The sequence below is a fragment of the Morus notabilis genome, unplaced genomic scaffold (assembly GCF_000414095.1).
Source record: "Morus notabilis unplaced genomic scaffold, ASM41409v2 Scaffold16, whole genome shotgun sequence".
Taxonomy (NCBI): domain Eukaryota; kingdom Viridiplantae; phylum Streptophyta; class Magnoliopsida; order Rosales; family Moraceae; genus Morus; species Morus notabilis.
Window position 1 is genome coordinate 408961 of NW_010367452.1, and position 24014 is coordinate 432974.

The following is a 24014-nucleotide window of genomic DNA, read 5'->3' on the forward strand; positions in this document are numbered from 1 at the left end:
GATAACACCGTTCCATTCTAAATGGGAATGACATGTATTAGTAATGTTCTAATTAAAGATTCCAAACTTTAATTAGATTTATTACGAATATCACTTTTTGATTATTATCCTTAAACATTATCCTCTCGTATACAACACTTATATACCATGTTTAAGGTTACATAAATAATCACGAAATTTTTATTTGATATTCATAAAATATTCATAAATATATGCACATAAAATGATGAATAAACTCTTTTATTAATTAAATAATAAATATCCTATTACATCTCATGCTTCTAGAATACTATTCCCAACATAAATATCACATAATATTTAAATTTTTGGGAAGAAAATATTGGGGTAGGTCCCCATAAATCACTATGGATCTTTTCTAGAGGAAATTGAGAAATTGATTCAGATTTGTTAAAAGAAAGTTTACATCGCTTTCCTAATTGGCAACTAGTATATAAAGTATTCTTAGTCAACCAATTGGAAACATAAATAACTTTATTCTTTTCTAGAGTTTGCAGAAACTTTAAATTTGGATGCCCCATTCGAGCATGCCATATCTTTGAAGATGCTCTTTGAGATTTGACTGCAGCAAGAGATTCAAGATTTGCTTCCTCGAGGTATCCTTTCTCAAGTGCATACAAGTTTCCTTTTCTACACCCCTTAGCCAAAATTTGCTGATTCTGATCCTTAATAGCAAAACCATTAGAATTAAATTCAAAAGAACAAGAATTGTCATCAATAAGTTTATTAACTGACAATAAATTCTTTTTAAGTTCTGGCACGACTAAAACATCATTTAGCCTAAGATTGCCTTGCGAAGTCTGAAGCAAGGCATTACCTGTATGAGTAATTGGTAAAGACTATCCATTTTCAACAAAGATTGAATCTTTACTAAAATAAGGTTTTAAAGATATAAGGTTACCTCCTTTATTTGTCACGTGAGCCGTTGCACCCGAGTCGACATAAAAATTTTGGTCACCTTCACTATTTAAGTCCATAGTTGCCAAAGCTTGCTGAGTTTTTGTCTCTTCAGGAACATAATCATACCTATAGTAGCATTTGATTGCAGTGTGATTTGTTCGTCCACAGATTTGACAAGCTTCCTTCTTGTGAGTTGGCTTGCTTGGTCCTTCTCCTTTCCAATTATTAGTGTTATTGAATTTTAACTGAGGTTGGAAATTTGAGGATTGATTATTGTTGTTGTTGGGCCGATTCTGAGAAAAGGAGTTCCAGCTTCTTCCTCTAGATTGGCCTCTTCCTCCTTGTTGATCTCTTCCTCTTCCTCTTTGGCCTAGAAATGCTTGATTGTGGTCAAGTTGTTGCTTTTCGTCCACAAGATAAACATGTTCATGATTCTGTAACGACTTTACAAATTAGTTAAATGATGGATATGGAGGTTTCAATAATACATCAACTTTAAAATCCTTGTTTTTTGGGCCAAGCCCTTTTGAGATTTGGAAAACTTTATCGATATCCGAAAGAGGCTTTCCGATTGCTGCCAGTTTGTCACAAATACTCTTGAAATTTTGAATGTACTCGCCAAGGGACAGCGACCCTTTGGTTAAGGCATATAAGCCAATTTTCTGTTGAGATTCATCTCGTCGGTGTTGGGCAACAGTTGTTCTTGGAGAGAGTTCCAAACTTCATATGCTGTATCCCCACCAAAAATCATGCTAAGCACATCTTCCGTCATGTTTCTAAGAAGCCAGGATGTAAGAAGACCATCATTATTGATCCAAGCAGCAAAATTTAGATTTGTGATTTTCTTACCCTCTGAATCAATGAGTTCATCAGTTGGTTTTTGGATCATTGATGTGGTGTTCTATTCCAAGGCTACGAATCAGGGGAAGAATTTGAGATTTCCAAAGAAGAAAATTGGAGGTAGTCAACTTAATGGAGACTAGGCTAGAGCACTGGTGAAAGAGTTGAATAGAAAGCTTTGGCTCTTCAAAAGATGACATTTTAGAGCTTGATGAAACCTGCTCTGATACCATGATAGATTTCTAATAAAAGGCTTGAAGGATTACACGAATACGTGAGTAAAAAATAGGTTTATAATCTCATGTATTACAAGGATTAATACAATGGTATATATATATATATATATATATAAGAAGGTTTCAACGGTAATAAAAGATTATATAATTTACCCCAATATTTTCATAAATATATGCACATAAAATGATGAATAAACTCTTTTATTAATTAAATAATAAATATCCTATTACATCTCATGCTTCTAGAATACTATTCCCAACATAAATATCACATAATATTTAAATTTTTGGGAAGAAAATATTGGGGTAGGTCCCCATAAATCACTATGGATCTTTTCTAGAGGAAATTGAGAAATTGATTCAAATTTGTTAAAAGAAAGTTTACACCGCTTTCCTAATTGGCAACTAGTACATAAAGTATTCTTAGTCAACCAATTGGAAACATAAATAACTTTATTCTTTTGTAAAGTTTGCAGAAACTTTAAATTTGGATGCCCCATTCGAGCATGCCAAATCTCTGAAGATGCTCCTTGAGATTTGACTGCAGGAAGAGCTTCAAGATTTGCTTCCTCGAGGTGTCCTTTCTCAAGTGCATACAAGTTTCCTTTTCTACACCCCTTAGCCAAAATTTGCTGATTCTGATCCTTAATAACAAAACCATTAGAATTAAATTCAAAAGAACAAGAATTGTCATCAATAAGTTGATTAACTGACAATAAATTCTTTTTAAGTTCTGGCACGACTAAAACATCATTTAGCCTAAGATTGCCTTGCGAAGTCTGAAGCAAGGCATTACCTGTATGAGTGATTGGTAAAGACTATCCATTTCCAACAAAGATTGAATCTTTACTAAAATAAGGTTTTAAAGATATAAGGTTACCTCCTTTATTTGTTACGTGAGCCGTTGCACCCGAGTCGACATAAAAATTTTGGTCACCTTCACTATTTAAGTCCATAGTTGCCAAAGCTTGCTGAGTTTTTGTCTCTTTAGGAACATAATAATACCTATAGTAGCATTTGATTGCAGTGTGATTTGTTCGTCCACAGATTTGGCAAGCTTCCTTCTTGTGAGTTGGCTTGCTTGGTCCTTCTCCTTTCCAATTATTAGTGTTATTGAATTTTAACTGAGGTTGGAAATTTGAGGATTGATTATTGCTGTTGTTAGGTCGATTCTGAGAAAAGGAATTCCAGCTTCTTCCTCTAGATTGGCCTCTTCCTCCTTGTTGATCTCTTCCTCTTCCTCTTTGGCCTAGAAATGCTTGATTGTGGTCAAGTTGTTGCTTTTCGTCCACAAGATAAACCTGTTCATGATTCTGTAACGACTTTACAAATTAGTTAAATGATGGATATGGAGGTTTCGATAATACATCAACTTTAAAATCCTTGTATTTTGGGCCAAGCCCTTTTGAGATTTGGAAAACTTTATCGATATCCGAAAGAGGCTTTCCGATTGCTGCCAGTTTGTCACAAATACTCTTGAAATTTCGGATGTACTCGCCAAGGGACATCGACCCTTTGGTTAAGGCATATAAGCCAATTTTCTGTTGAGATTCATCTCGTTGGTGTTGGGCAACAGTTGTTCTTGGAGAGAGTTCCAAACTTCATATGCTGTATCCCCACCAAAAATCATGCTAAGCACATCTTCCGTCATGTTTCTGAGAAGCCAGGATGTAAGAAGACCATCATTGTTGATCCAAGCAGCAAAATTTGGATTTGTGATTTTCTTACCCTCTGAATCAACGAGTTCATCAGTTGGTTTTTGTGGATCATTGATGTGGTGTTCTATTCCAAGGCTACGAATCAGGGGAAGAATTTGAGATTTTCAAAGAAGAAAATTGGAGGTAGTCAACTTAATGGAGACTAGGCTAGAGCACTGGTGAAAGAGTTGAATAGAAAGCTTTGGCTATATATATATATATATATATATACAAGAAGGTTTCAACGGTAATAAAAGATAGTTTAGGAAAGAGAATATGATTTCTCTGGAGTAGAAATCATTCCTTGATCAGTGGAGAATTAAGAGGAAATTCTTGATAGTTTGAATCCACGTGACAGAGCATAACACTCTACCATATTTGTTTCTAACGGATAGTTGTTGTCCAACAGCTCTCCATGATTCTTGGTTAAGTCAACTATTGTGACTTGGCATTGATTATTTGTCTTATTACATCTTTCCCAACTTCTAAAAAGTCTTGTAACAGTTTCTTCATGTCTATTTGATTACACTCCAAAACATTATCCTCTTGACCTTCCTTGAAACTCCATTTAGAATTTCTCATCTACTTCAAAATGGTTCTAATCAAAATTATATATAGGATATTAATGTAATATATCTTAAAAATAAATATAAATACGAGAATCAATTTTTTACTGAAAAGAGTCTATAGTACTCTTAATCAGCACATATATTCTCCAACTATGCACACAAATTTATTTCTATTCACATATTAAGGAAAACTCATAACAATGATAACATCTAATTCATTATATTGAAAGAATAAGAGCATAATGTTAAAAAAATAAAAAAAATCTAAAAAAACAAACATCATTAAAATCCAAATAAAATATAGCATATCCCATTGAATAAAGACAACTACCATAAATCTGAATTAGAATGAATACGTTATGACAACAATTTAGAGAAAAAGAAAACAAGGAAAGACTTTACAATAAATAGAATATATTCACATTCAATTTAAAAACTCATAGCATTATAATCCATTAGAGAGCTTCTCAAATTACCATTTAGCCAATTCAGTCATTAAAAAAAAAAAAATTGGAACTTCTCTAATAACATACAACGATATTACACAAGTAAAAACAAATTTATGACTAGTAAATTGTAAAAAAAGAAAAAAAAAACACCATATTTACAATATTAAATAAATACAATTGAAAAATGAATTCAAAGTTGAACATCGTTACAAAACTCCATTTCCATCTGATTCTCCCAAACTTTTTTTACCTTTACAAAAATTTGACTAATCAATTAATATCAATTATATATTGATACAAAAGACTCATCTAAAGATACGATTAACAATCTATGTTTTTGCAAAAGTGTATGAATCAACAAATAGATTATTTACGGTCAAGCAAAAAAAAAAAAAGGATTACTTACGAACTAACTTATAAATTTATAAGAAAGAATAAGGGAGTAAGAGATTCGTCCACAAAATTAATTTTAAAATTAAAGTAAATTTAGACCATGTACTTTCAATCTTCAACAATAGAACTTACAAATTATAAATAATGTGAAGTTTTTCTGTCCGTGAAAAGTGAGCTGAGTGGAGAGAGAGTGCTCTATTTATCTTTTTTTTAGCAAAAAAATCGCCTAACTTTATCTGTCAATTTAAAATGAAAAATGAAGACAATTTAGTAATTTAAATAAAAAATGAGGACAATTCAATAATTTAACTTCATTTATGTAGTTATTCATATTTTATTTTCAAAAATTCACTCACTTTTAGAGAAATTAAATATAATGAGACCCATCAATAAAAATTTTTATTCAATTTTTCTTTCATTTCTAATTTTCTTTCTACCAAATAAACTAATTTACCAACTTCTATCCCAAAATCCCTCTAATATTTTCTCTCTTTCTACTTTTCATTCGTACCAAACACATCAAGCCAATGGTATTTATCTACGCTCCAGTTTTCTGGAGTTTGTTTCCTAAAACCACATGCATTTTGTTGTCGTTTATCCTCATTCATTTTTTTTTTTTTAAAACTCCAGTCTGACACAAGAAACGACATCTTTTTGTTTCAATATTTCATTATATTTTTGCCTTCATATTAAATAGGATTCACAACGCCGTGTCGTTTATACCCAAAGACAAGAAACGAATGCGTCACCCATCAATCCTTGAAAATTGAAATATCAGCTGCTTTTGTCAGTTGTCTCTCTGTTCTCAGTCTCACCGCGCCTTTTTAGGCTTCCGCGCCGATTGAACGGCGATCAGAATAATCAGAAATCGCCGGCGAGAAAATGGCATCGATAACGATTCGATTTTAAATCCTATCCCCTGGCGGTGGGACCTGCCGGAGCACCAATGGGGAATCGAACGGAAGTCTCTGACATTGATGTACTCTGGTAAGCCGTAAGCAAACTTGCTTTATCAGAAATATCGTACCTTTCTGATTCCGTTGTCTCGTCGAAACTCGAAATTGACTATTTATTGATTATTAATGCTTAATCAGATGATCGGATTTTGGGTTTCGTCTGTTTTTGGAAAACTATTAAACTTTTTTTTTGGATAATTAATTGGCAATTCCATTTGATTGTTAGAGGCTCAGATGAAAACCATTGTTTACTCTTTTTCCAGAAGATGAAAAGAGAGAGAAAGAGAGATCCTCTTGGACCTACGATTTTTGACCCAAGTATTGTTTACGGATGATTTTGAAATACTAGTGTATTTGAAGAGTAGAAATAAAACAATATTTTCAGAGAGAGAGAGAGAAAGAGAGAGAAACCCTTGCATTTTAGAGAGAGAAACGAGAGAAACCCTTGCAATTTTCAACTCTGCAAAAGAAAAGGACACAGAGAGAAAGACGCTTGTTTCTTTGTTTCTACAATGGCTTCTGGATCCTCCACTGATTTTGGATTTTTCAAATTAATTTTGGAAACAGCTCTTCGGAAAAAAATGCTAGTAAGTAATCCCTTTCTTGTTGTCGACGGATAGTTCTAATTTATATGTAGCATATATAATCTAAAGAGTGTGTTTTTCTTTTTCATGTTTTTATACGAATATAAAGAATGTTACTCGTGTTATTGTTATATAATCTGCATCAGATTTTTGTTTCCTTTAGTCAAATGCATTCTTTGAAACACCCGTTCTTGAAACTTTTATCAAACAATAGCCTGGTGTGTTGTCTTTGGTGGGTTTATGAGGAAGAAGCTAAGGTTGTCCTAGATGGAGCTTTTATGTGCTTATTGGCCAAACTGGGTGTCGTTATTTACTGGTTCATGTTCCTGAAAATATCTCTGTACTCATTAAACTCTACTCTCTCCCACATTTGTGTTGTAGTATCTTTGTATTTATTTCACATCAACTCACCTTATTGTCGTAGCTTATGCCTAAATACTGGAAGATACTTCGCCGGTTTTTTTTTTTTTTTTTTTTTTAAATGAAATAATAATCTGGCGTGTTTCCTTTGGTGGGTTTATGAGGTAGGAACTAAGGTTGTCCTAGATGGAAGCTTTTATGTCCTTCATGGTCAAAGTGTGTGTTGTTTTTTACTGGTTCATGCCCCTGGAAATGTCTTTGTACTCACTAGAATTCACTAGACTTCTTTCCCACTTTTATATTGTTCTATCGTTGTATCTGGTTTACATTATCTCACCTTATTCTAGTAGCCTATGCTTCAATACTAGAAGAGATTTCAGTTGATTATGTGTTACTGTTATTGCTTTAATTGTTTTTTTTCCCTGTTCAGTAATTTGTTTTTCTTGTTTTTATTCCTGTTCCTTTTCCTTTGCTCTGGTTCTGCTACTTTATTTATGGGATAACAAAATGGGGAAAAGAAAATGAGGAATAAAAAGAACTCTTGTTTTTCTTTAACGCGTGTAACCATTAATCCTACAACTTAATCAAGAGAAGATAATAGAAACATGGTTGATCTTGTTCCGTAGGAAACTCATGAACTTACTGACTTAGTTTAAAAAAAAAAAAAAAAAAACGTAGAAGCCTGTACGTCACTTTTCAATCTTTTATTCTTGTCATAATCGTGAGGCATGCACTTTGTTTTAGTACTAAACGTTTGTACGTACACTTTGGTTATTTAATGCAATTTCAGCATTGGAACATATTGTTGGATTTTTCTAGATAAAATTGATGCCAGTTTCGGTGTAATATCGTCTTGCAAAAGTATTGTTTCCTTTGTAATCTTATATAGTCTTCGTCCACATGATGTTTTTGCCGGTTTACCCAAAAGGAAGATCACCCTGTATACTACACTTTTCCAAGTTTCCTTTTAATTAAGCTGCGAGATCACCATTACATTGCAGAATCCTTTTTTTTTTTTTTTGTAACTGAATTTCTTTCCATTTACCTTCTGATGGTTTTCTCTAAATTCCGTATCTGAAAAATGCTAGCTGTGATGTATGCAGGAACTTCCAAAAAAGTTTGTGAGGCTGTATGGCAAAACTCTATCGAGTTCAGTGTGTCTCAGACCTCGTTGTGGTTCAAAATGGAAAATAGGTTTGGAGAAAAGAGAGGACAAGGTGTGGCTGTGCCAGGGTTGGCCAGAATTTGCCAAGCTCTATGCCTTAGACTTCGGGCACTTCCTTTTCTTTAAATATAAAGGAAATTCTCAGTTCTATGTTTCAATTTGTGACATCTCTGCTTGTGAGATACATTATCCTTCTATTCCTGCCAATCTGAATGACCCTAATGTCTATGTGCCCAAGAAGGAAAAAACCATTGGTTATGTTGAGTCACTTCAAATGTTTGGCAGTTCATCTTCTGAGGAGAAATATATACCACCATCTTCTCCACCTCAGAAGAGAACGAGAACCAATGCTAGTGGTGAATGTCAGAAAGAAGGAACCCACCGTATTCGTAAAGTTAAAACTGAATGTACTAGCGATGATGACTCTGGCATTCATTCATGGGGTGCAGCTGAAGTGACAAGATCTCAACATCGTCAAGGGAAAGGTGTTGCCAAGAAAGGTAATTTAGAGGTCAAAGATCTGAAATTTTGCTAAAAAATGAGTTAGTACTGCTTATCTACTGCTTTTGTGTGCAGGAAAGTATGGAAAATTCCAATCCCGAAACCACACATCTGCTGGGCTACGCACTCTTAGAGATGGCAAAACTCTTGAAGATGCCAGCAAATTCTCTTAAAGAAAACCCTTCTTCAAACCATTCGTGATAAATCCTTATAATGTGGTAAGTTACATTTTCTATACATATTAACATGCTTCAAATAAAAATGTGTATTCCCTCATAATAATCTCTTTATATCCGTTATTATCGTTATTATTATTGCTGGATCTCTTTACATAATTTAATTGGTAATGGAAGGTTATAATCCTATGAATAGACATAAATCACTAGCTAACATCTTTGAGAAAATGGGATAGTTTCTTTGCCAGAATCAAATTATCTTATTTTCCGCATCACTTTTAGAGATTAACAGTGGCAGTTTGTCAACCATCTTCTTTTTTCTCAGCGTTTGCCGACTTCCTTTGTGAAGAGACATATTGCACCAGATGCACGAAGGATAAAACTTTAAGTAGGGACTGGATCGTGGCGCGTAGAGTTATTAAATTACAAATTGGGATATTTTCTCGGCTCAGGGTACTCGAGATTTCTGACGGGGGAACTCTCTGCAGCGAGGAGATGTCTGTATCTTTGAGCTGAATGCGAGGAAGAATAAGAGCAAAATTGTGCTCAAAGTTTCCATTTTCCGAAGTAATGTGCTTTAATTGGCAGTCCTTGTTATAATGTGCTTTATTATGTGCCGTAGCGTCTGTATTTTTTCATGTCATGTGGATTTGAACATGGTTTCAACCAAAATGCACTAGTCACTTAAATGCTCTTTGACAGAAATATATGTATTCTGTTCTTTGCTCCATTTTCTTCTTTAGCATTATCTTAACTTTCATTTTACTATTTGACTATTTTGTCCGGTCATGTGATCCAAAATTTAGGGTACTGATTTAGATTCAGAAGTTAATTGGGTGTGTAATAATGCCTATAGTGAGCATAATAGGGAATTAAAATTTTAAATCTGAGACTGACTTGTTAATTTTATAAGAATTGTAGGGTGGTTTGCTCTCTAAATTGCGATTGATGGCCTTCTCCTAGTTGAAAATTTTGCAACATGTGTTCTAGAAATTTGAGTTGTATTCTAATCACACTCACATTAGCAATAGTCAATGCGTGTACACATCAAGGCGCGACATGTAATAATCACTAATGCTCTTACTCATTCTTTTTCTTACTTCAAAAAAAAAAAAAAAAAAAAAAAAAAAAAAGGAAAATTTTTATATTTTATGAGAACCATGTTTTAGTAAAGTTTGTCATGTATATCTATGACGAACTTACGGTAAGATTACATCCCAAACAAGTAAAAACATACTTATAGTGATGAGAGGTAATGAGAAACATAATTATAATAATAATTAGAGTTAATCATGAAAAGATCTCTTGCAGAAAACTATGTTTTAATGGGCATGTTATTGTCCCACAAATCGTCATTGGCTATTTATGTTGCCTTAAATTAATCGACAACGTGATTATAGTCAATTGTTTAGGATCATGGAGGCCAATTATCCACTAACTGCAATTACGTTTTGCTTTTTTTAAATTAAATCCATCTTTGAGGTGGTAATAATAAGCAATTCCACGATGAATCATTTTAGTATTATATATACACATGCATAGAATTATTTCGTGTGTCATCTTATTTGTGTTCTTATTTGTCTCTTTTATAATATCATGTCACGTCAATTAAAGTTTCATATGACATCAATTAAAAGGTCATGATAATTAATTGATGTGTCAAGTTCTTATTACGGGGCAAAAAAAAAAAAAAAGACATAAGCCAAATCTTACATGTACCTACTTTATTCCCTCTCTTTTTGATAGACAATTTCTATTTGCCTTACATATTTGTGTTTGTGCATAGTTACTTTATAATTAAGTTTATAGACAGAATTGGATGGAGATGATATTTTGAACATTTTTCTATATTTTGAGGGTGTTTTGAATTGTTTTAAAAAATTAGAACGTACTTTGAAACAAGATACATTTTCAGGGGTACTTATGAAAATAACTCATACCTAATTTCAATTTATTTTCAGAAATTTTTAACTAACAAAGGGGATATTTTTAAAAAAAAAAAATCAAATAACAGACTACTCAAAAGAAAAAAAAACAAATAGCAGAGGGGATGGTTTTTTTTTTATTTTTATTTATTTTTACATGAAATGTATAATGAATGAAATAAAAAAAAGGATTTAAAGGAGTTAAATTTGGTTTTTTTAATTCAAAATTCAGGAGTCAATATACAATGCACACAACAATTGGTCTATATGCTACAATTTCCCAATAAAAAAGGGGAAATTTGCACGTATTATCAAAAACATCATTTATTTTATTTTTTCACTAACTTCAAACTTTGAATTAGACTTGACTAGGTTAATTAACCGATCATTATATTAAACATTTCTTATTTTTCGGAGGGATTATTAAACACGTCTTAAGGTTATTAATTTGAAATTAAATATGTTATATTAGGGCATACGCTCTTAATATAAGTGCTTTTAAAAAAATTAATTAAATAGTAAATGTTTCATATCCTCTGGCCTTCCGATGGCATAATACATATTTTTAAGAGGAAATAATTACAAAAATATCTCGTATGTCGTATGGAAATGTTGCTTTTTTACCCGTAGTTTAGAAAAACAAATAAAAAAAATCCTCTTATTCTACAAGTCACATAAAAATCCTCTCTTATTATAAGAAATGGTAAAATTTGTTATAAAAATAGTCAAATCTAAAGATTTTGATATAATTTCATGTAAACTATTATTATTAAAATATTTTCTCTCTCTAAGAATAAAAGTAGTCATAAGAAACAAAATGCAAGAGAAAAAAATAAAGTTCTCTTAAGATTATTCTCATTCTGATATTTCACCTTTTTAAAACTCATTGTCGTTTAGCAGGAAGATCGATATTTTGTGGTCCATTTAAGAAAAATGCGGCGTTAACAAAGATTGCTATATTGTATCTTTGATTCCAATATCGTCACAAGGTTTACTTTAAATTTTGCATGGTTAAATTAGAGAAAGACGTACAATTCTCTTCCAAAGTTCTATGTCGTTTGTTGGAAAGGAACATGTCGTTTGGATTTTATAGTTTCTTTTGTTTTCCTCCTTGGAAGAAACAAATGTACATAGTATTGTCGTTCGAAAAAAATAAAATAAAACACGTGCATATTTTCATAGTCTAGGATTTTGCAAAATTTCTCTCTTATTAAATTTAAAACGAAACAAACTATAGATATTTATTTACGTTCCAATTCCCTGGAGTTTATTTCCTCAAACCAACCACCACATGCATTTTGTTGTCGTTCAACTGTGAACTACGTTTGACATTCGTAATTTGCCGTCAATTATCATCAAAGAACAACATGCCTTATGCATTTTTGCCTCCCCAAAAATGATGTCGTTTATCATCCTCATTCAAATAAACGACAACATTTTATTTCATTATTTTATTATTTTTTGATTTCGTTTTGTATAGAATTCAAAACGACGTATCGTTTATTCCCAAGCAATCATCAACTCCTACCCAATCAGCTGCTTTTGTCCATTCCTCTCACCATTTTTCGCGCCGTTTTGAGTTTCTGCGCCGATGCGCCGTTTTAAGTTTCTGCGCCGATTGAACGGCGATCGGAATCATCAGAAGTCACCGGCGAGAAAATGGCATCGATAACGATTCGATTTCAAATCCTCTCCTCTGGCGGTGGGACCGGCCAGAGAACCAATGGGAGAATCGAACGGAAGTCTCTGACGTTGCCCTACTCTGGTAAGCCGTAAGCAAAACTTGCTTTATCAGAAATATCGTACCTTTCTGATTTCCTTTGTCTCGTCGAAATTGATTATTTGTCGATTCGTCATTATGAATGCTTAATCAGAAGATAGGATTCTTAAGATTTCGTCTGTTTATGGAAAACTAACCTTTTGGATTATAGGAAAAGCTTCCAATTTATCCTTTTTTTTTTTGGATAATTGATTTACAATTCAATTTGATCGTTAGGGTCCAGAAGAAGAAAAGAAAGAGAAAGAGAGACATCTGTCCTCTTTCACCTAGGGTTTTTTACCCAAGTTTGTTTACGGACGATTTTCAATTTTGAAGAGAGAGAGAGAGAGAGAGAGAGAGAGAGAGAGAGAGAGACTTGCAATTTAGAGAGAGAAACGAGAGAAACCCTTGCAATTTTCAACTCTGCAAAAGAAAAACAGAGAGAGAAAGAAGCTTGTTTCTTTGTTTCTACAATGGCTTCTAGTTCCTCCACCGATTTTGCATTTTTCAGGATAATTTTTAAAGAAATTCTCAAGGAAAACAAGCTTGTAAGTGATCTCTTCCTTATCTTGTGGACGGAGAGTGCAATATGGTTTAAATGTTCAGCCCCTGTTGTAATTGCTAAGTAGAATTGATTTTAAAGCTAGTTGAACTAGAGCACTTATAGGTGGTAGTTTTTCTGTATTTTTCATCCTCATGTGGATTTAGACATGGATTTAGACTGCAAATATGAATTCTTTCTTTTAGTCCAATTTCTCTTTTAGCATTATTTTAACTTTTTACTATTTTGTTAGTTTTGTCTGGTGTTATTATTCCAAATGTGTGCTGCTGATTCATATTATAATCCTTACAATTAGCATGACATTCAGGAGACAGGTTTCATAATATGACACTGATAGGTACCCTTAGTTGTGTAGATGTGGTTTTTGTTTTTTTTTACTAAGTTTGATTTAGGTGGGATAAAGGGAAGTTGAGGAACTGAGGGAACGGGTGAATTGTTTTGTCAAGTACTATAGGGCTTAGTACACACTCTAAGAAGGAAATCTTCAATGTGCACTACGTTAATTTGTTGGTACCAGTTTGTCTGATCTCATAACAGGCAATCATTACTCTGTAATCTCCCTGCTGGTGATTTAGCATTTTGAGCAGCTCAGTAGAATAAAACCTTCTGTTAAACATACATACATACATGTGTGTGTGTGTCTCTCTCTCTATATATATAGGAATGAAATCTGAGCGAATGGTTAAATCATTTCTTGCTTCAGCACAGGAGGAGGAAAAAGAAAATAAAACTAGTTTGCTATGGATTTCTATATTGTTTGCTATAGTTTCTATATCTGAGCATGATAGGCCTAATTACTATGTCTTTTACTATAGGTGTCTGAGTATTATGCTTTCCTTTAAGTGTCATCTTGAGTTTCTTTTCTTTTTTTTTTTCTTCATTGAAAAATCAAGTCGCTTCTGCATAAATTTCCGCAAACCAAACAGAAAGATTATTCTTTTCTCTTTTTTGATGTGCTTCTGTGTTTCTAACCCATCCAAGGTGAACTTGAACTTAGATAGCAATGCCTCAGAGTTTAAGAAGAAAATGCATTAAGTTCACAACAATCCTTATGGTACCACTACCGAGAAATGAGATTCACATTAAAAAAAAAAAAAAAATTGTCATATTACATGACATTTATATACACTAGTTGGACATAGAATTGAAAGATAAATTGGATAAAGCATTCCTATTCATTTGTGTAGCATAAAACTATTCCATTGGACTTATCATTTCTGTAGTATATGACCACTCCATTGAGAGATTCACCTACCAGAGAAAATTTACAGATGTCTAACTCTCGTTTGTCATTTGAATAACCAAGGATCAAAACTCTTCCCAATATATAAAAGAGGGAGTGTCGGTTTGCAAGTTTATCTTTTCATTTTACAATTTCAATGTTCAAAGTTTGTAAGCAACCGTATATCATGTAAGATGCAGACATATATTGTTTCATCTTGCAATACAATATTTAAATTTGTAATTAATTGTATTAAGTTCGTTTGCAAGTTTCTTTCTCTCTCTCTCTCTCTTTCGGTTTTTTTTTTTTTTGGCCACAAGTATTGTTTCCCTTCGTAATCTTAGATAGTCTTCAGTACGTAACTCTTTTCCAGTTACCCATAAAGTAGATCACACTATACATTACTGCTCCATGTTTTCTTTTTAATTGTTGTGTTTGTATTACATTGCAGAATCTGCTTTTCTCTATGTGGAATTGAATTTCTTTCCTTTTACTTTCTGATGGGTTTCTCTAAATTAAAAATGTTAGTTGTGATGTATGCAGAGACTTCCACGGAAGTTTGTGAGTCTATATGGAGACACTTTATCACGTGTGGTGTTTCTTATACCTCCCTGTGGTTCAGAATGGAGATTGCATTTGGAGAAAAAGGACGGAAAGGTGTGGCTGCAGCGGGGTTGGCCAGAATTTGTGAAGCACTATGCCATAGGCGTCGGGCACTTGCTCTTTTTTAGATATAAAGGAAGCTCTAAATTTGAAGTGTCAGTTTGTGATATATCTAATTGTGAGGTAGACGAGCCTGATGCTAGTGGGCCCAAGAAGGGAGAAATTGATGTTGATGGTAATACAATTAAGATGCTTGAGAGTTCAGATGATGATGATTCAGTCCATATCATTGAGCATTTATCATCTCAGGAGGAATATCTGCAACCATCTTCTCCACCACACAAAAGAATGGGAACTAGTGGTAAGGCCAGTAAAGAAAAATCTGCCACAAAGAGAGGGGGGGCAGCAGAGGCTCGCGGGAAGCACCGGTCTTATAGACATAGTAAAGCTTTTAAAGCAGCCAGCAAAATCTTCTCAGAAAAGCCCATCTTCGTAGCAACTGTGACTCGTATTCATAATACGGTAACCTAAATTTTCTATACAAATTAATATGCTTCAAATAAACATGTATATTCCCTTGTAATAACCGCTTTCTATTATTAAATTGATCATGGGAGACTATGGTTCTATTAATAGACATCAATACTTGGCTAACATATTTAAGATATTTGTTTGTTTCCTTGCCAATATCAACACGTTTCATTTCCTACTTCACTTTCGCAGGTTAATAATGACAGTTTTTCTCCTATCTTCTTTTTGCAGCGTTTGCCTGCTACTTTTGTGCAGAGACATATTGAACAACGGTCACCAATGGTGACACTTAAAGTGGAGTCTAGATCCTGGTATGTGCGGTTTTTAAGTTGCAAAACAGGGTATTTTCTGGGTAAAGGATACTGTAGATTTCTGAGGGAGAACTCTATAAGCCTAGGAGATGTCTGCGCCTATGAGCTGAATGAGAAGAATGCCCAGGGAGAAGTTGTGCTGAAAGTTTCCATTTTTCGTCAAGCTGAATATTGACTAGTCCTTTCAAGGTTTAAGGGTTTTTTTTTTTTGGAAGATTGCTGAACTTTTAAGAACTTTAAGGCTGTAGTTTTTCTGTGTTTCTCAATATCATATGGATTTAAACATTGTTTCTACCGGTTTGTGGTGGTCACTGATGTTCCTAGACTGCACACTGTTAGGCCCCATTTCTGTTTTAGCATTATTCTGGGCTTTCATTTTACTATTTGATTGGTTTTTTGGGTGGTGATTCCCAATTTAGGCTACTGATTCTAGGGTCAGAAGTGAATGGCCTCCGAATATTCTCATAATCCTTAATTTAGCAGGGTGCAAATGAAAATTTTGACATACTAGATTGGTTCTGAATATCCCACGTTTTCTTCTTTTTATTTTGTTTTGTTTTATTTTTTTTATTTTTTATTTTTAGACAATTCTAACTCCATGATATGATGATGTCCATAAGATAAGTTTATGTGGGATCCAAATTTCTCATAATATTCTTTGTCCAACCAGCTTTCAGGTAGAGCCATTCTGATGTAATACGACTGAGAATTTATGTTTAGTTTATGACCTTATTATGGATTAAAAGTTCTAAGAGTTTCGGACAATATATATACCCTGGTTGGACATGTTATTGGATAGATAAATTGGATACATGTTTATCTTTTAAATTATGAATGGTAGGTAAAACTACTCCACTGGGTTTAGTATGTAATTAGTGTGAATATAGCTAGTTCTTGTTGCAAATCCTTTTTCTTGCCTACAATGTGCTTACATTTAATAATAAATTGCTAATTTTATTTTAGGTTTTTTCTACAATTTTTCTGCCAAAAACTTCAAAGTCCTTAGTTTTCACTTTTCAGCCGTCAAGCTGCAAAACCAAGATTAAATTATGTTATTATTCTTCTTATTATTATTTTTGTTTTTGCTAAATGATTAAAATATGTATTGTAGTAATTCTAGAAATACTCAAGTGGTTACTACTAGAAATACTCAAGTGGGTTCGTCAAATTTTGTTGGCCAATTAACCTGAGAGCTTTCTTGAAAAGAATAAAAATTGCAAATTAATGTAGTTTATGATTTTTTTTTATGGGGGCAGATTTTGAATTTCTAATGACCAATTCTCAAAATTGTCAATTGTAAAAGAGATCAACTAAGTGCCATTTTACACCTAAACTTTCTTACACACATTACTGTAATAAACGACATGTCGTTTATATTGCTGACGTCTGTTTACAAGGACAACATGTATATGAAAACATGGCTGTATATTGGGTTATATGTATATGTACACGTGTTAGCGTGAAGCCTTACATTATTCATATGTCAAATATAGGAATGCAATTCAATTTTTTATTCTATGTCATATCAAAGAAAAAAGTTTCATTCTTTTAGGGAAAAGGTAAATGTTACACCCAATACTAAAAAAAAAAAAAAAAATGCTAAGCTTCTTTACTTAAGTTAGCATACACACGTTAAAGGAAACATAGAAAGAGTGAAATTCAAGATAAAAAAAAATAGAAAAACAGTTCGAAGTAATTATAGGATTTTCATTTTTTTTCCCCTAATCTATAGAAAAACAGTTTCTATTGCACCCCCTTACTTTAATGTCATTAACGTAATGATATTGGACTTAACTTATTGCTTTCACGGTCATTAAGTTGATGATTTCAATTTCATTAACTTAATGCTGATGGACTTATTAACATATAACTTTAGTACTTCCACTACCATTAAGTTTTGAGTTTCACTGTAATTTACTTTATGCTTTAACTTTCATTAACATGATATTGGACTTTACATAATGACATAACCTAATGCTTTCATTGTCCTCCAGTTTTTGAGTATCACTTACATTTACTTAAATGCTTTCATTTTCATTAATTTATTGATGGCAAATCTCCTCTTGCCCTTGGAAGATAACAGATTCTTGAGACCAAAATTTCATGAAACTCGAAACCAAAGCGTAGGAAGTGTTTGGTACAATGCTAAGTTTTAGAGTCAAGAATTGGCCCCGTTCTTTTCGTTGATTCAAATTTTGCTACAGTAAAAAACTCTCAGAAACAGTCACATCTAACTTTTTTGTTACAGTAAAAAGCTCTTATAGAACATCATATCTCAACTCGAATTAAAAATTCAAGTTAGCGAAACCAAACAGGCCTAAGTGAACGAGGAATTATCTAACCAACTGAGAAAACTTTTGTGATACTAGTCAAGTAGTGACGATTCGAATGTTTGCCTGAAAGATGGAGTAAAGGACGTCTATTGCCACTACTTTAGGCATATTGTTACGTTAACTCTGAGCAACAAAAACATTTATTACGTTCTAATGAATTTTAAAACTTTAACCAAACGTGCAAAAGTCCCACATCAGAAAGACAACAAAAACTTTTTCCTTAGGTTATTCACTCATCTTTAGACTTGGTTAAACGCCCCTTTTTAAGTAGATTCTTTTTTTTTTTTTTTTTTTTTTTTATAGTATTGGCTTAAAAAAAAAAAATATTATTTTTTAAAGGTTTAAAGCGGTTTAATACAAATGGGAACCAAATCACAAGAACACTTGAAGCCTCAAGAGATACCGTGTAATCGACATTTTCAATAGTGATCGTCTTGAATGTAAATGTAAATCTGTTGTATAATTGCAGAATGAGAATTCGTTTCTTACACAAGCAAAAATATATACGGTTGATAAGCTTATAAACAGGCTATAAATAACTCGACAATTTGCAGAATTGTAACTAATTACAAAAAAAAAAAAAAAAAAGTTAGAGAAAATATCGGTGCTAGCAGGGGTGTAATTCAACCGGGTAGGCTCAGATTGGGCCGAAAATTGAGCCGAGCCGCACACTGCAGGTTAAAGAAATTTTAGGCCGCAACACCCCCTTAACCCCATAAACCCGTAATCCTTTGGGCGACCTCAAGTAAGCTCAAGTTGGCCGGGTTGGTCAGTTTGGACCTGGACGAAAAATTAGCATTTTACTCACTTCCGATAGAAACCACAAAAAACTAGCATTTTACTCACTTCTTCCAGTGGAAGACGAAACAATTGCCGATACTCTTCACCTCTTAATATTGTTTGTGACTGAAATAAGAAAATTAGAGAACTTTTACTAGAGAAACTATTTGCATTAACCATTCGTGTGCTACATTGGCAAAATCCTATCTTATTAGTCATCAATCGTTTCAATTTCTCATATTATGAGTGAGATTCGTAGTTCATTATCAATTTTTTTTGGTCTAATTGTTAACGGAAAATTTTAGAATAATTTTTATCTTCGAGAAGATATGACATTTTCTTTCCTGCCATGCCTTAATTTAGTACTACTTATCTACTCCTTTTATATACAGTCAAGTCCATGAAGTTCAAATCAGCTGTTTCCCAGTGTTCATGAAGGCCTCGTGTTAATGGCAACGCTTTTGAAGCAGCCAGAAAATTTTCTTCTCTAAAACCTTTCTTCAAAGTAAACGTGAGACATACTTAAAATCCGTTTAGTTTACTGATTCGAGTTTTTAATTTGAGTTGAGATGTAATTTTATGTAAAAATTTTACTGTAACAAAAAAATTAAATACGACTGTTTTTTAGAACTTTTTACTATAACAAAACTTAAATTAGTAAAATGAACGAGACCTGTGCAGTAGCCCAATTTTCTTTACAAATTAACATGCTTCAAATGAAAATATATATTCCGTCGTAACGTCATAATAAGAGACTTTATTTCTAAATATAGACATCAATCCCTAGCTAATAGTAAATGGGTTAATTTCCCAAGATCGGAACATTCTTCTTCCCAATTACCTGAGTTTCCGAAACTAATATGGCGTTGTTCAACTGATCTATATTTTTTTTTCTTTTGCAGTACTTATCGTGTACTTTTGCAGTACTTAACGTGTACTTTTACAAGTAGAGAAAAAATGAGCCAAAGACTCCGTAGAATATATTTAAAAAAACTCTATAAATAAGTAAATAAATAAAGATATTTAATTTTAATAATACAGTTGAAATCTAACATTCTTTTTTTAAAAGAAAGTATAAACTTTAAATTATGTATTACATGCATTAACAAGTAATTTATACTATGATAAATTACTTACACAGCCACAAGCCTTAACACCACTGAAGTGGCCTGGTCTGAGTTTCAAATCCCGCCCTCAAGGATATAATCTTCATATCTTATCTAGGCCATCATCGGACTTACCAATTCGCAAGATATCTTTTCTTAAGAAACTATTCATTAAAACTTAAAATCAGTTCATTATGAGATCAATAGCAATAATCAAGTTATCGTCTTAAAACACTTTTCTTTATCAAACATATTTTTGTCTTTTACAAACATTTACATAGCCAAAAAACTTTAAAACATGCTAACAAGGATAGAGGAAGAATATCCTTTAATCTACGGATAACTGCACAGTACCAGTAGACTTTTCAACGGAGTAGAATTAGCACCAACGGAGGACACCATTGCGTTTAGCACGTTGAAATGAGTCATCATATGGACTCGGATCAATGAACGGACGGAAGCCAGAAGGCTGCTGAACAGAAGCTCGGCAGAATCCGACCACTAGCGGCGGCGGATATTGTCGGAGCATATTTTCGTGACCGACAATATTTTCGTGACAGACTTAGGTCCCCCCCCCCCCCCCCCCCCCCCCTCTATCTCTCTTGCTCGCGCGCTCCTCCCCCCCCCCCCCAATCAACCTTTTTGAGTTCAATGGTGCTATCAATTTCAGACAATTCAGCCTCTAAAAGTACAGATCGAGACTGATAACGTCAGTAAAATTTGGCGACTCAAATCTCAGATTTTCAGCAATGAAATCTTAAAATTGGTTGAGGGATTTTCATACTCATGATCTTCTTAGTGTTTTGACAATAAAATCACGACGATCCAACAGTTAGATCGTCGGAACCACCCCATACCTCCTCAGACGGTGGTGGCTCCATTTTCCAACCAAACGGAGACGACGGAGGCTAAAACTGGTCGGGATCAACTCGTCTTTGAGTTCTAAACCTAGTAGTGAGGGTGGTGTCAACTAAAATTGGCCGGAGATGGAAAACTGAAGATGGCGGCGAGCGGCTTTTCCGGCGACTTCGACGGCAGCGTTTCGGCCAATGACAAGCTGCAAAAATGGCCGGCCGGGTTATCCTCGTCTCTTCATTCTAAATCTATAGGAACTGAAATCGCCTCAATTGGATATCAGACGGAGGAGATATTGCGATCGAAAGTTTCGATTATTTTCAAAACTTCAGCCGATGATTGCGGCTTCGTTCGGAAGAGTTTGAGGTCGTGTGACCTGTCAAAATACTTAGCTCATCGAGAGCTTTCCAACGACCCATGTGTCAAAAACGAACACCGAAATCCTAATCGGAGTGTTTGTCCGGCGTGGAGAGAGAGACGTGCGAGAGGAGAGAAAAGGAGAAGGAGAAAAAGGAAAGGAAAAAGGAAAAGAAAAAGAAAAAAATGAGCTTAGAGTTTCCAACGAGTTATTACATGATTTATTTCAAATATTCTAAGCCTTTCAAACACATCTAATAAGAAATTTAAATTCTGAAATTTTAACTTTTCAAGGCATTTCAAAATGTTTTTATGTGAAACTTCAACTACGTACATCTTGGCCTACAAAACTCCAAATAGAGTCATTTCAAGTGCTACACGTCACTAATGACACACATTAAATGGTAGGTTAAGTGTCTTAAGTGACACAATCTCAGTTCTAGAAGTTGGGGTTTAAATTCACACTTTTTACATTATGTCAAGAACGTTGTTTTGACTTTTCTGACGAAAATGATCATAAAAAATTTCATATAGATCTAAAGGGTGTAATTCCAGTTTCTAAATAAAGTAGACACCTAGAACTTCGAAACGAGCTATCATATGTTCAAATATGAGCTCTCTAACTATCTCAAAAATAGTTTTCAAGAAATCAAAATTCTATTATTTCTTGATTTTGTCAACATTTTGAAAGTTTATACATGAAACTTTCAATGCGCACAACTCGGGTTACAAAACTCCAAATGAAGTGATTCTAACTCCCACACGTCACTAATAAAAGGTTCTAAATGGTAGTAACGTTGGTTTAGGTGCATCAATGCTATTTGAAAAAGTAAGAGTCAGTTTTTTGTTTTATCGATTCTTAGAAAAGTTAACTTTGACGACTATTACGGGAATAATCATAAAATATTTCACACAATCCCAAAAATTACAAAATCAGTGCCTAATTAAAGTAGACATCTGGAGCTTTCTAAAGAGTCATCATAAGTTTAGTTTCAGGTATGTTAAAGTCTTTAAAAATTATAAAATCAGTGCCTAATTGAAGTAGAGATCTGGGTTTGATTATCCTAAATAGATGCCTTGGCAATAGATCTCTTGATAATTTCATGTGAACCGTTAACCTATAAGCCTTTAAGTGCTAAAAGATTGAATGAATTAGAACGAGCAGTTCTAGTGATGAGTATAAACATTATTTTGGACGTTTTCTAAAACTGATAGATGTTGCATTAAAAACCAACTCTGAAATCACTTAGTACACTCCGTGAACTTCATGTAAACCATAAGGATTTTCCCAAACGGACGTTGTACCCTGAATAATTTAACTTAGAATATTCAAAATAATGCAGAAAATACAGGCCATTTTGATTTTCTGTTATGTGTTTTTGAAGGCCTTGTCGGTTTCCAAACCTTACATGTAATATATTGAATCGAAGGCCTGTGTCTAGTTCCTATAGGAGCTAGAGATATCGATTTAGGAGTCCCGCGGAATTAGTTGTACATGTTTTACTAAGATGTGTCAAATTTACATATGGAGTAAAAACTAGAAACTCATGAATTGAAGACCCAAACTTGAAACCGTAGTTGCTGCACTTACATTGAGTTTAGAATCATTTAGTATGTCTTATAAGCTTCACGTAGCTGTGAAAATCATCCAAAACGGATAACTGTAGCTCAAGTTATGCATTTTTGAAATTAAGCTTGACAACCACGTTTTGATTTGGTATAACGTGTTTTTAAAGACCTTAACATACCCGAAACTAAGCTTATGATAGCTCTTTGAAAAACTCCATGTCTACTTCAATTAGGCATTGATTTTGTAATTTTTGGGGCTATAGAATATTTTATAATTATTCTTGTAACAGTCACCAAAACTGACTTTTTTAAGAATCGATAAAACAAAGAACTGAGACCTCTACTTTTTGAAATAGCATTGCTGCACCTAAACCAACATTACTACTATTTAGAACATTTTATTAGTGACGTGTGGGAGTTAGAATCACGTCATTTGAACTTTTGTAATCCGAGTTGTGCGCATTAGAAATTTAATGTAAAAACTTTTAAAAAGCTGTTAAAACTAGGAAATAATAGAATTTTAATTTCTTAAAAACTATTTTTGAGGTAGTTAGAGAGCTCAGATTTAAACATATGATAGCTCGTTTCAAAGCTCTAGGTGTCTACTTTATTCGGAAACTGAAATTACACCATTTATATCTATATAAAATTTTTTATGATCATTTCCGTCGGAAAGGTCAAAACAACGTTCTTGACATAACGCAAAAAAGTGTGAATTTGAACCCAACTTCTAGAACTGGGATCGTTGCATGTATGACACTTATCCTACCATTTAGTGTGCATCATTAGTGAGATGTAACACTTGGAATCACTCTGTTTAGATTTTTGTAGGCCGAGATGTGCGTAGTTGAAGTTTCGCTTATAAACTTTTCAAAATGCCTTAAAAAGCTAAAATTTCATAATTTCAATTTCCTGTAAGAGGTGTTTGAAAGGCTTAGAATATTTGAAATAGAGCATGTAATAACTCATTGAAAAGCCCTAGATGTCTATTTTCATTAAGAACTAGTTTTCTACCCTTTGGAGACACGTAATAGGGTTTGCACGTGTTTCCGTAACAAACATCAAATCAGCCCAGATGTGAGATTAAAGAACTGAGCGAATTGATGCCTCGTTCATTTCACCGATTCGAGTTTTCAGTTTTAGGTTTCTACAGTAAAAAGCTCTCAGAAAATATCACATCTAACTTTTTCTGCTACAGTGAAAAGCTCTCAGAAAATGTTACATCTCAACTCGAATTAAAAACTCAAATCCGCAAAG

The 24014-nt window shown here is 33.4% G+C and overlaps 2 protein-coding genes across 4 annotated transcripts; both read left to right on the forward strand.

Annotated features, from left to right (window-relative positions):
• The first annotated feature begins 5912 nt into the window (after positions 1 to 5912).
• Positions 5913 to 9574, forward strand: LOC112094364 (B3 domain-containing protein At1g49475-like). Of its 2 annotated transcripts, XR_002903494.1 has the most exons (6): positions 5913 to 6089; positions 6322 to 6645; positions 8106 to 8667; positions 8744 to 8886; positions 9170 to 9181; positions 9222 to 9574. XR_002903494.1 is itself a non-coding variant. In XM_024175018.1 (5 exons), exons 2-4 carry the CDS (start codon positions 6571 to 6573, stop codon positions 8839 to 8841), a joined length of 735 nt encoding a protein of 244 aa, XP_024030786.1. In that variant the 5' UTR covers positions 5913 to 6089; positions 6322 to 6570; the 3' UTR covers positions 8842 to 8886; positions 9170 to 9574. The 2 variants fall into 2 exon arrangements, 1 of the variants encoding a protein (XP_024030786.1); XM_024175018.1 differs by having other exon boundaries at positions 9170 to 9574.
• Positions 9575 to 12336: 2762 nt separating this feature from the next.
• LOC21405097 (B3 domain-containing transcription factor VRN1) lies at positions 12337 to 16238 on the forward strand. 2 transcript variants are annotated; one of them, XM_024175016.1, is made up of 3 exons: positions 12337 to 12534; positions 14935 to 15437; positions 15678 to 16238. In XM_024175016.1, exons 1-3 carry the CDS (start codon positions 12429 to 12431, stop codon positions 15930 to 15932), a joined length of 864 nt encoding a protein of 287 aa, XP_024030784.1. In that variant the 5' UTR covers positions 12337 to 12428; the 3' UTR covers positions 15933 to 16238. The 2 variants fall into 2 exon arrangements, with proteins under 2 accessions (XP_024030784.1, XP_024030785.1); XM_024175017.1 differs by having other exon boundaries at positions 12479 to 12534; positions 14841 to 15437.
• Positions 16239 to 24014: the final 7776 nt, after the last annotated feature.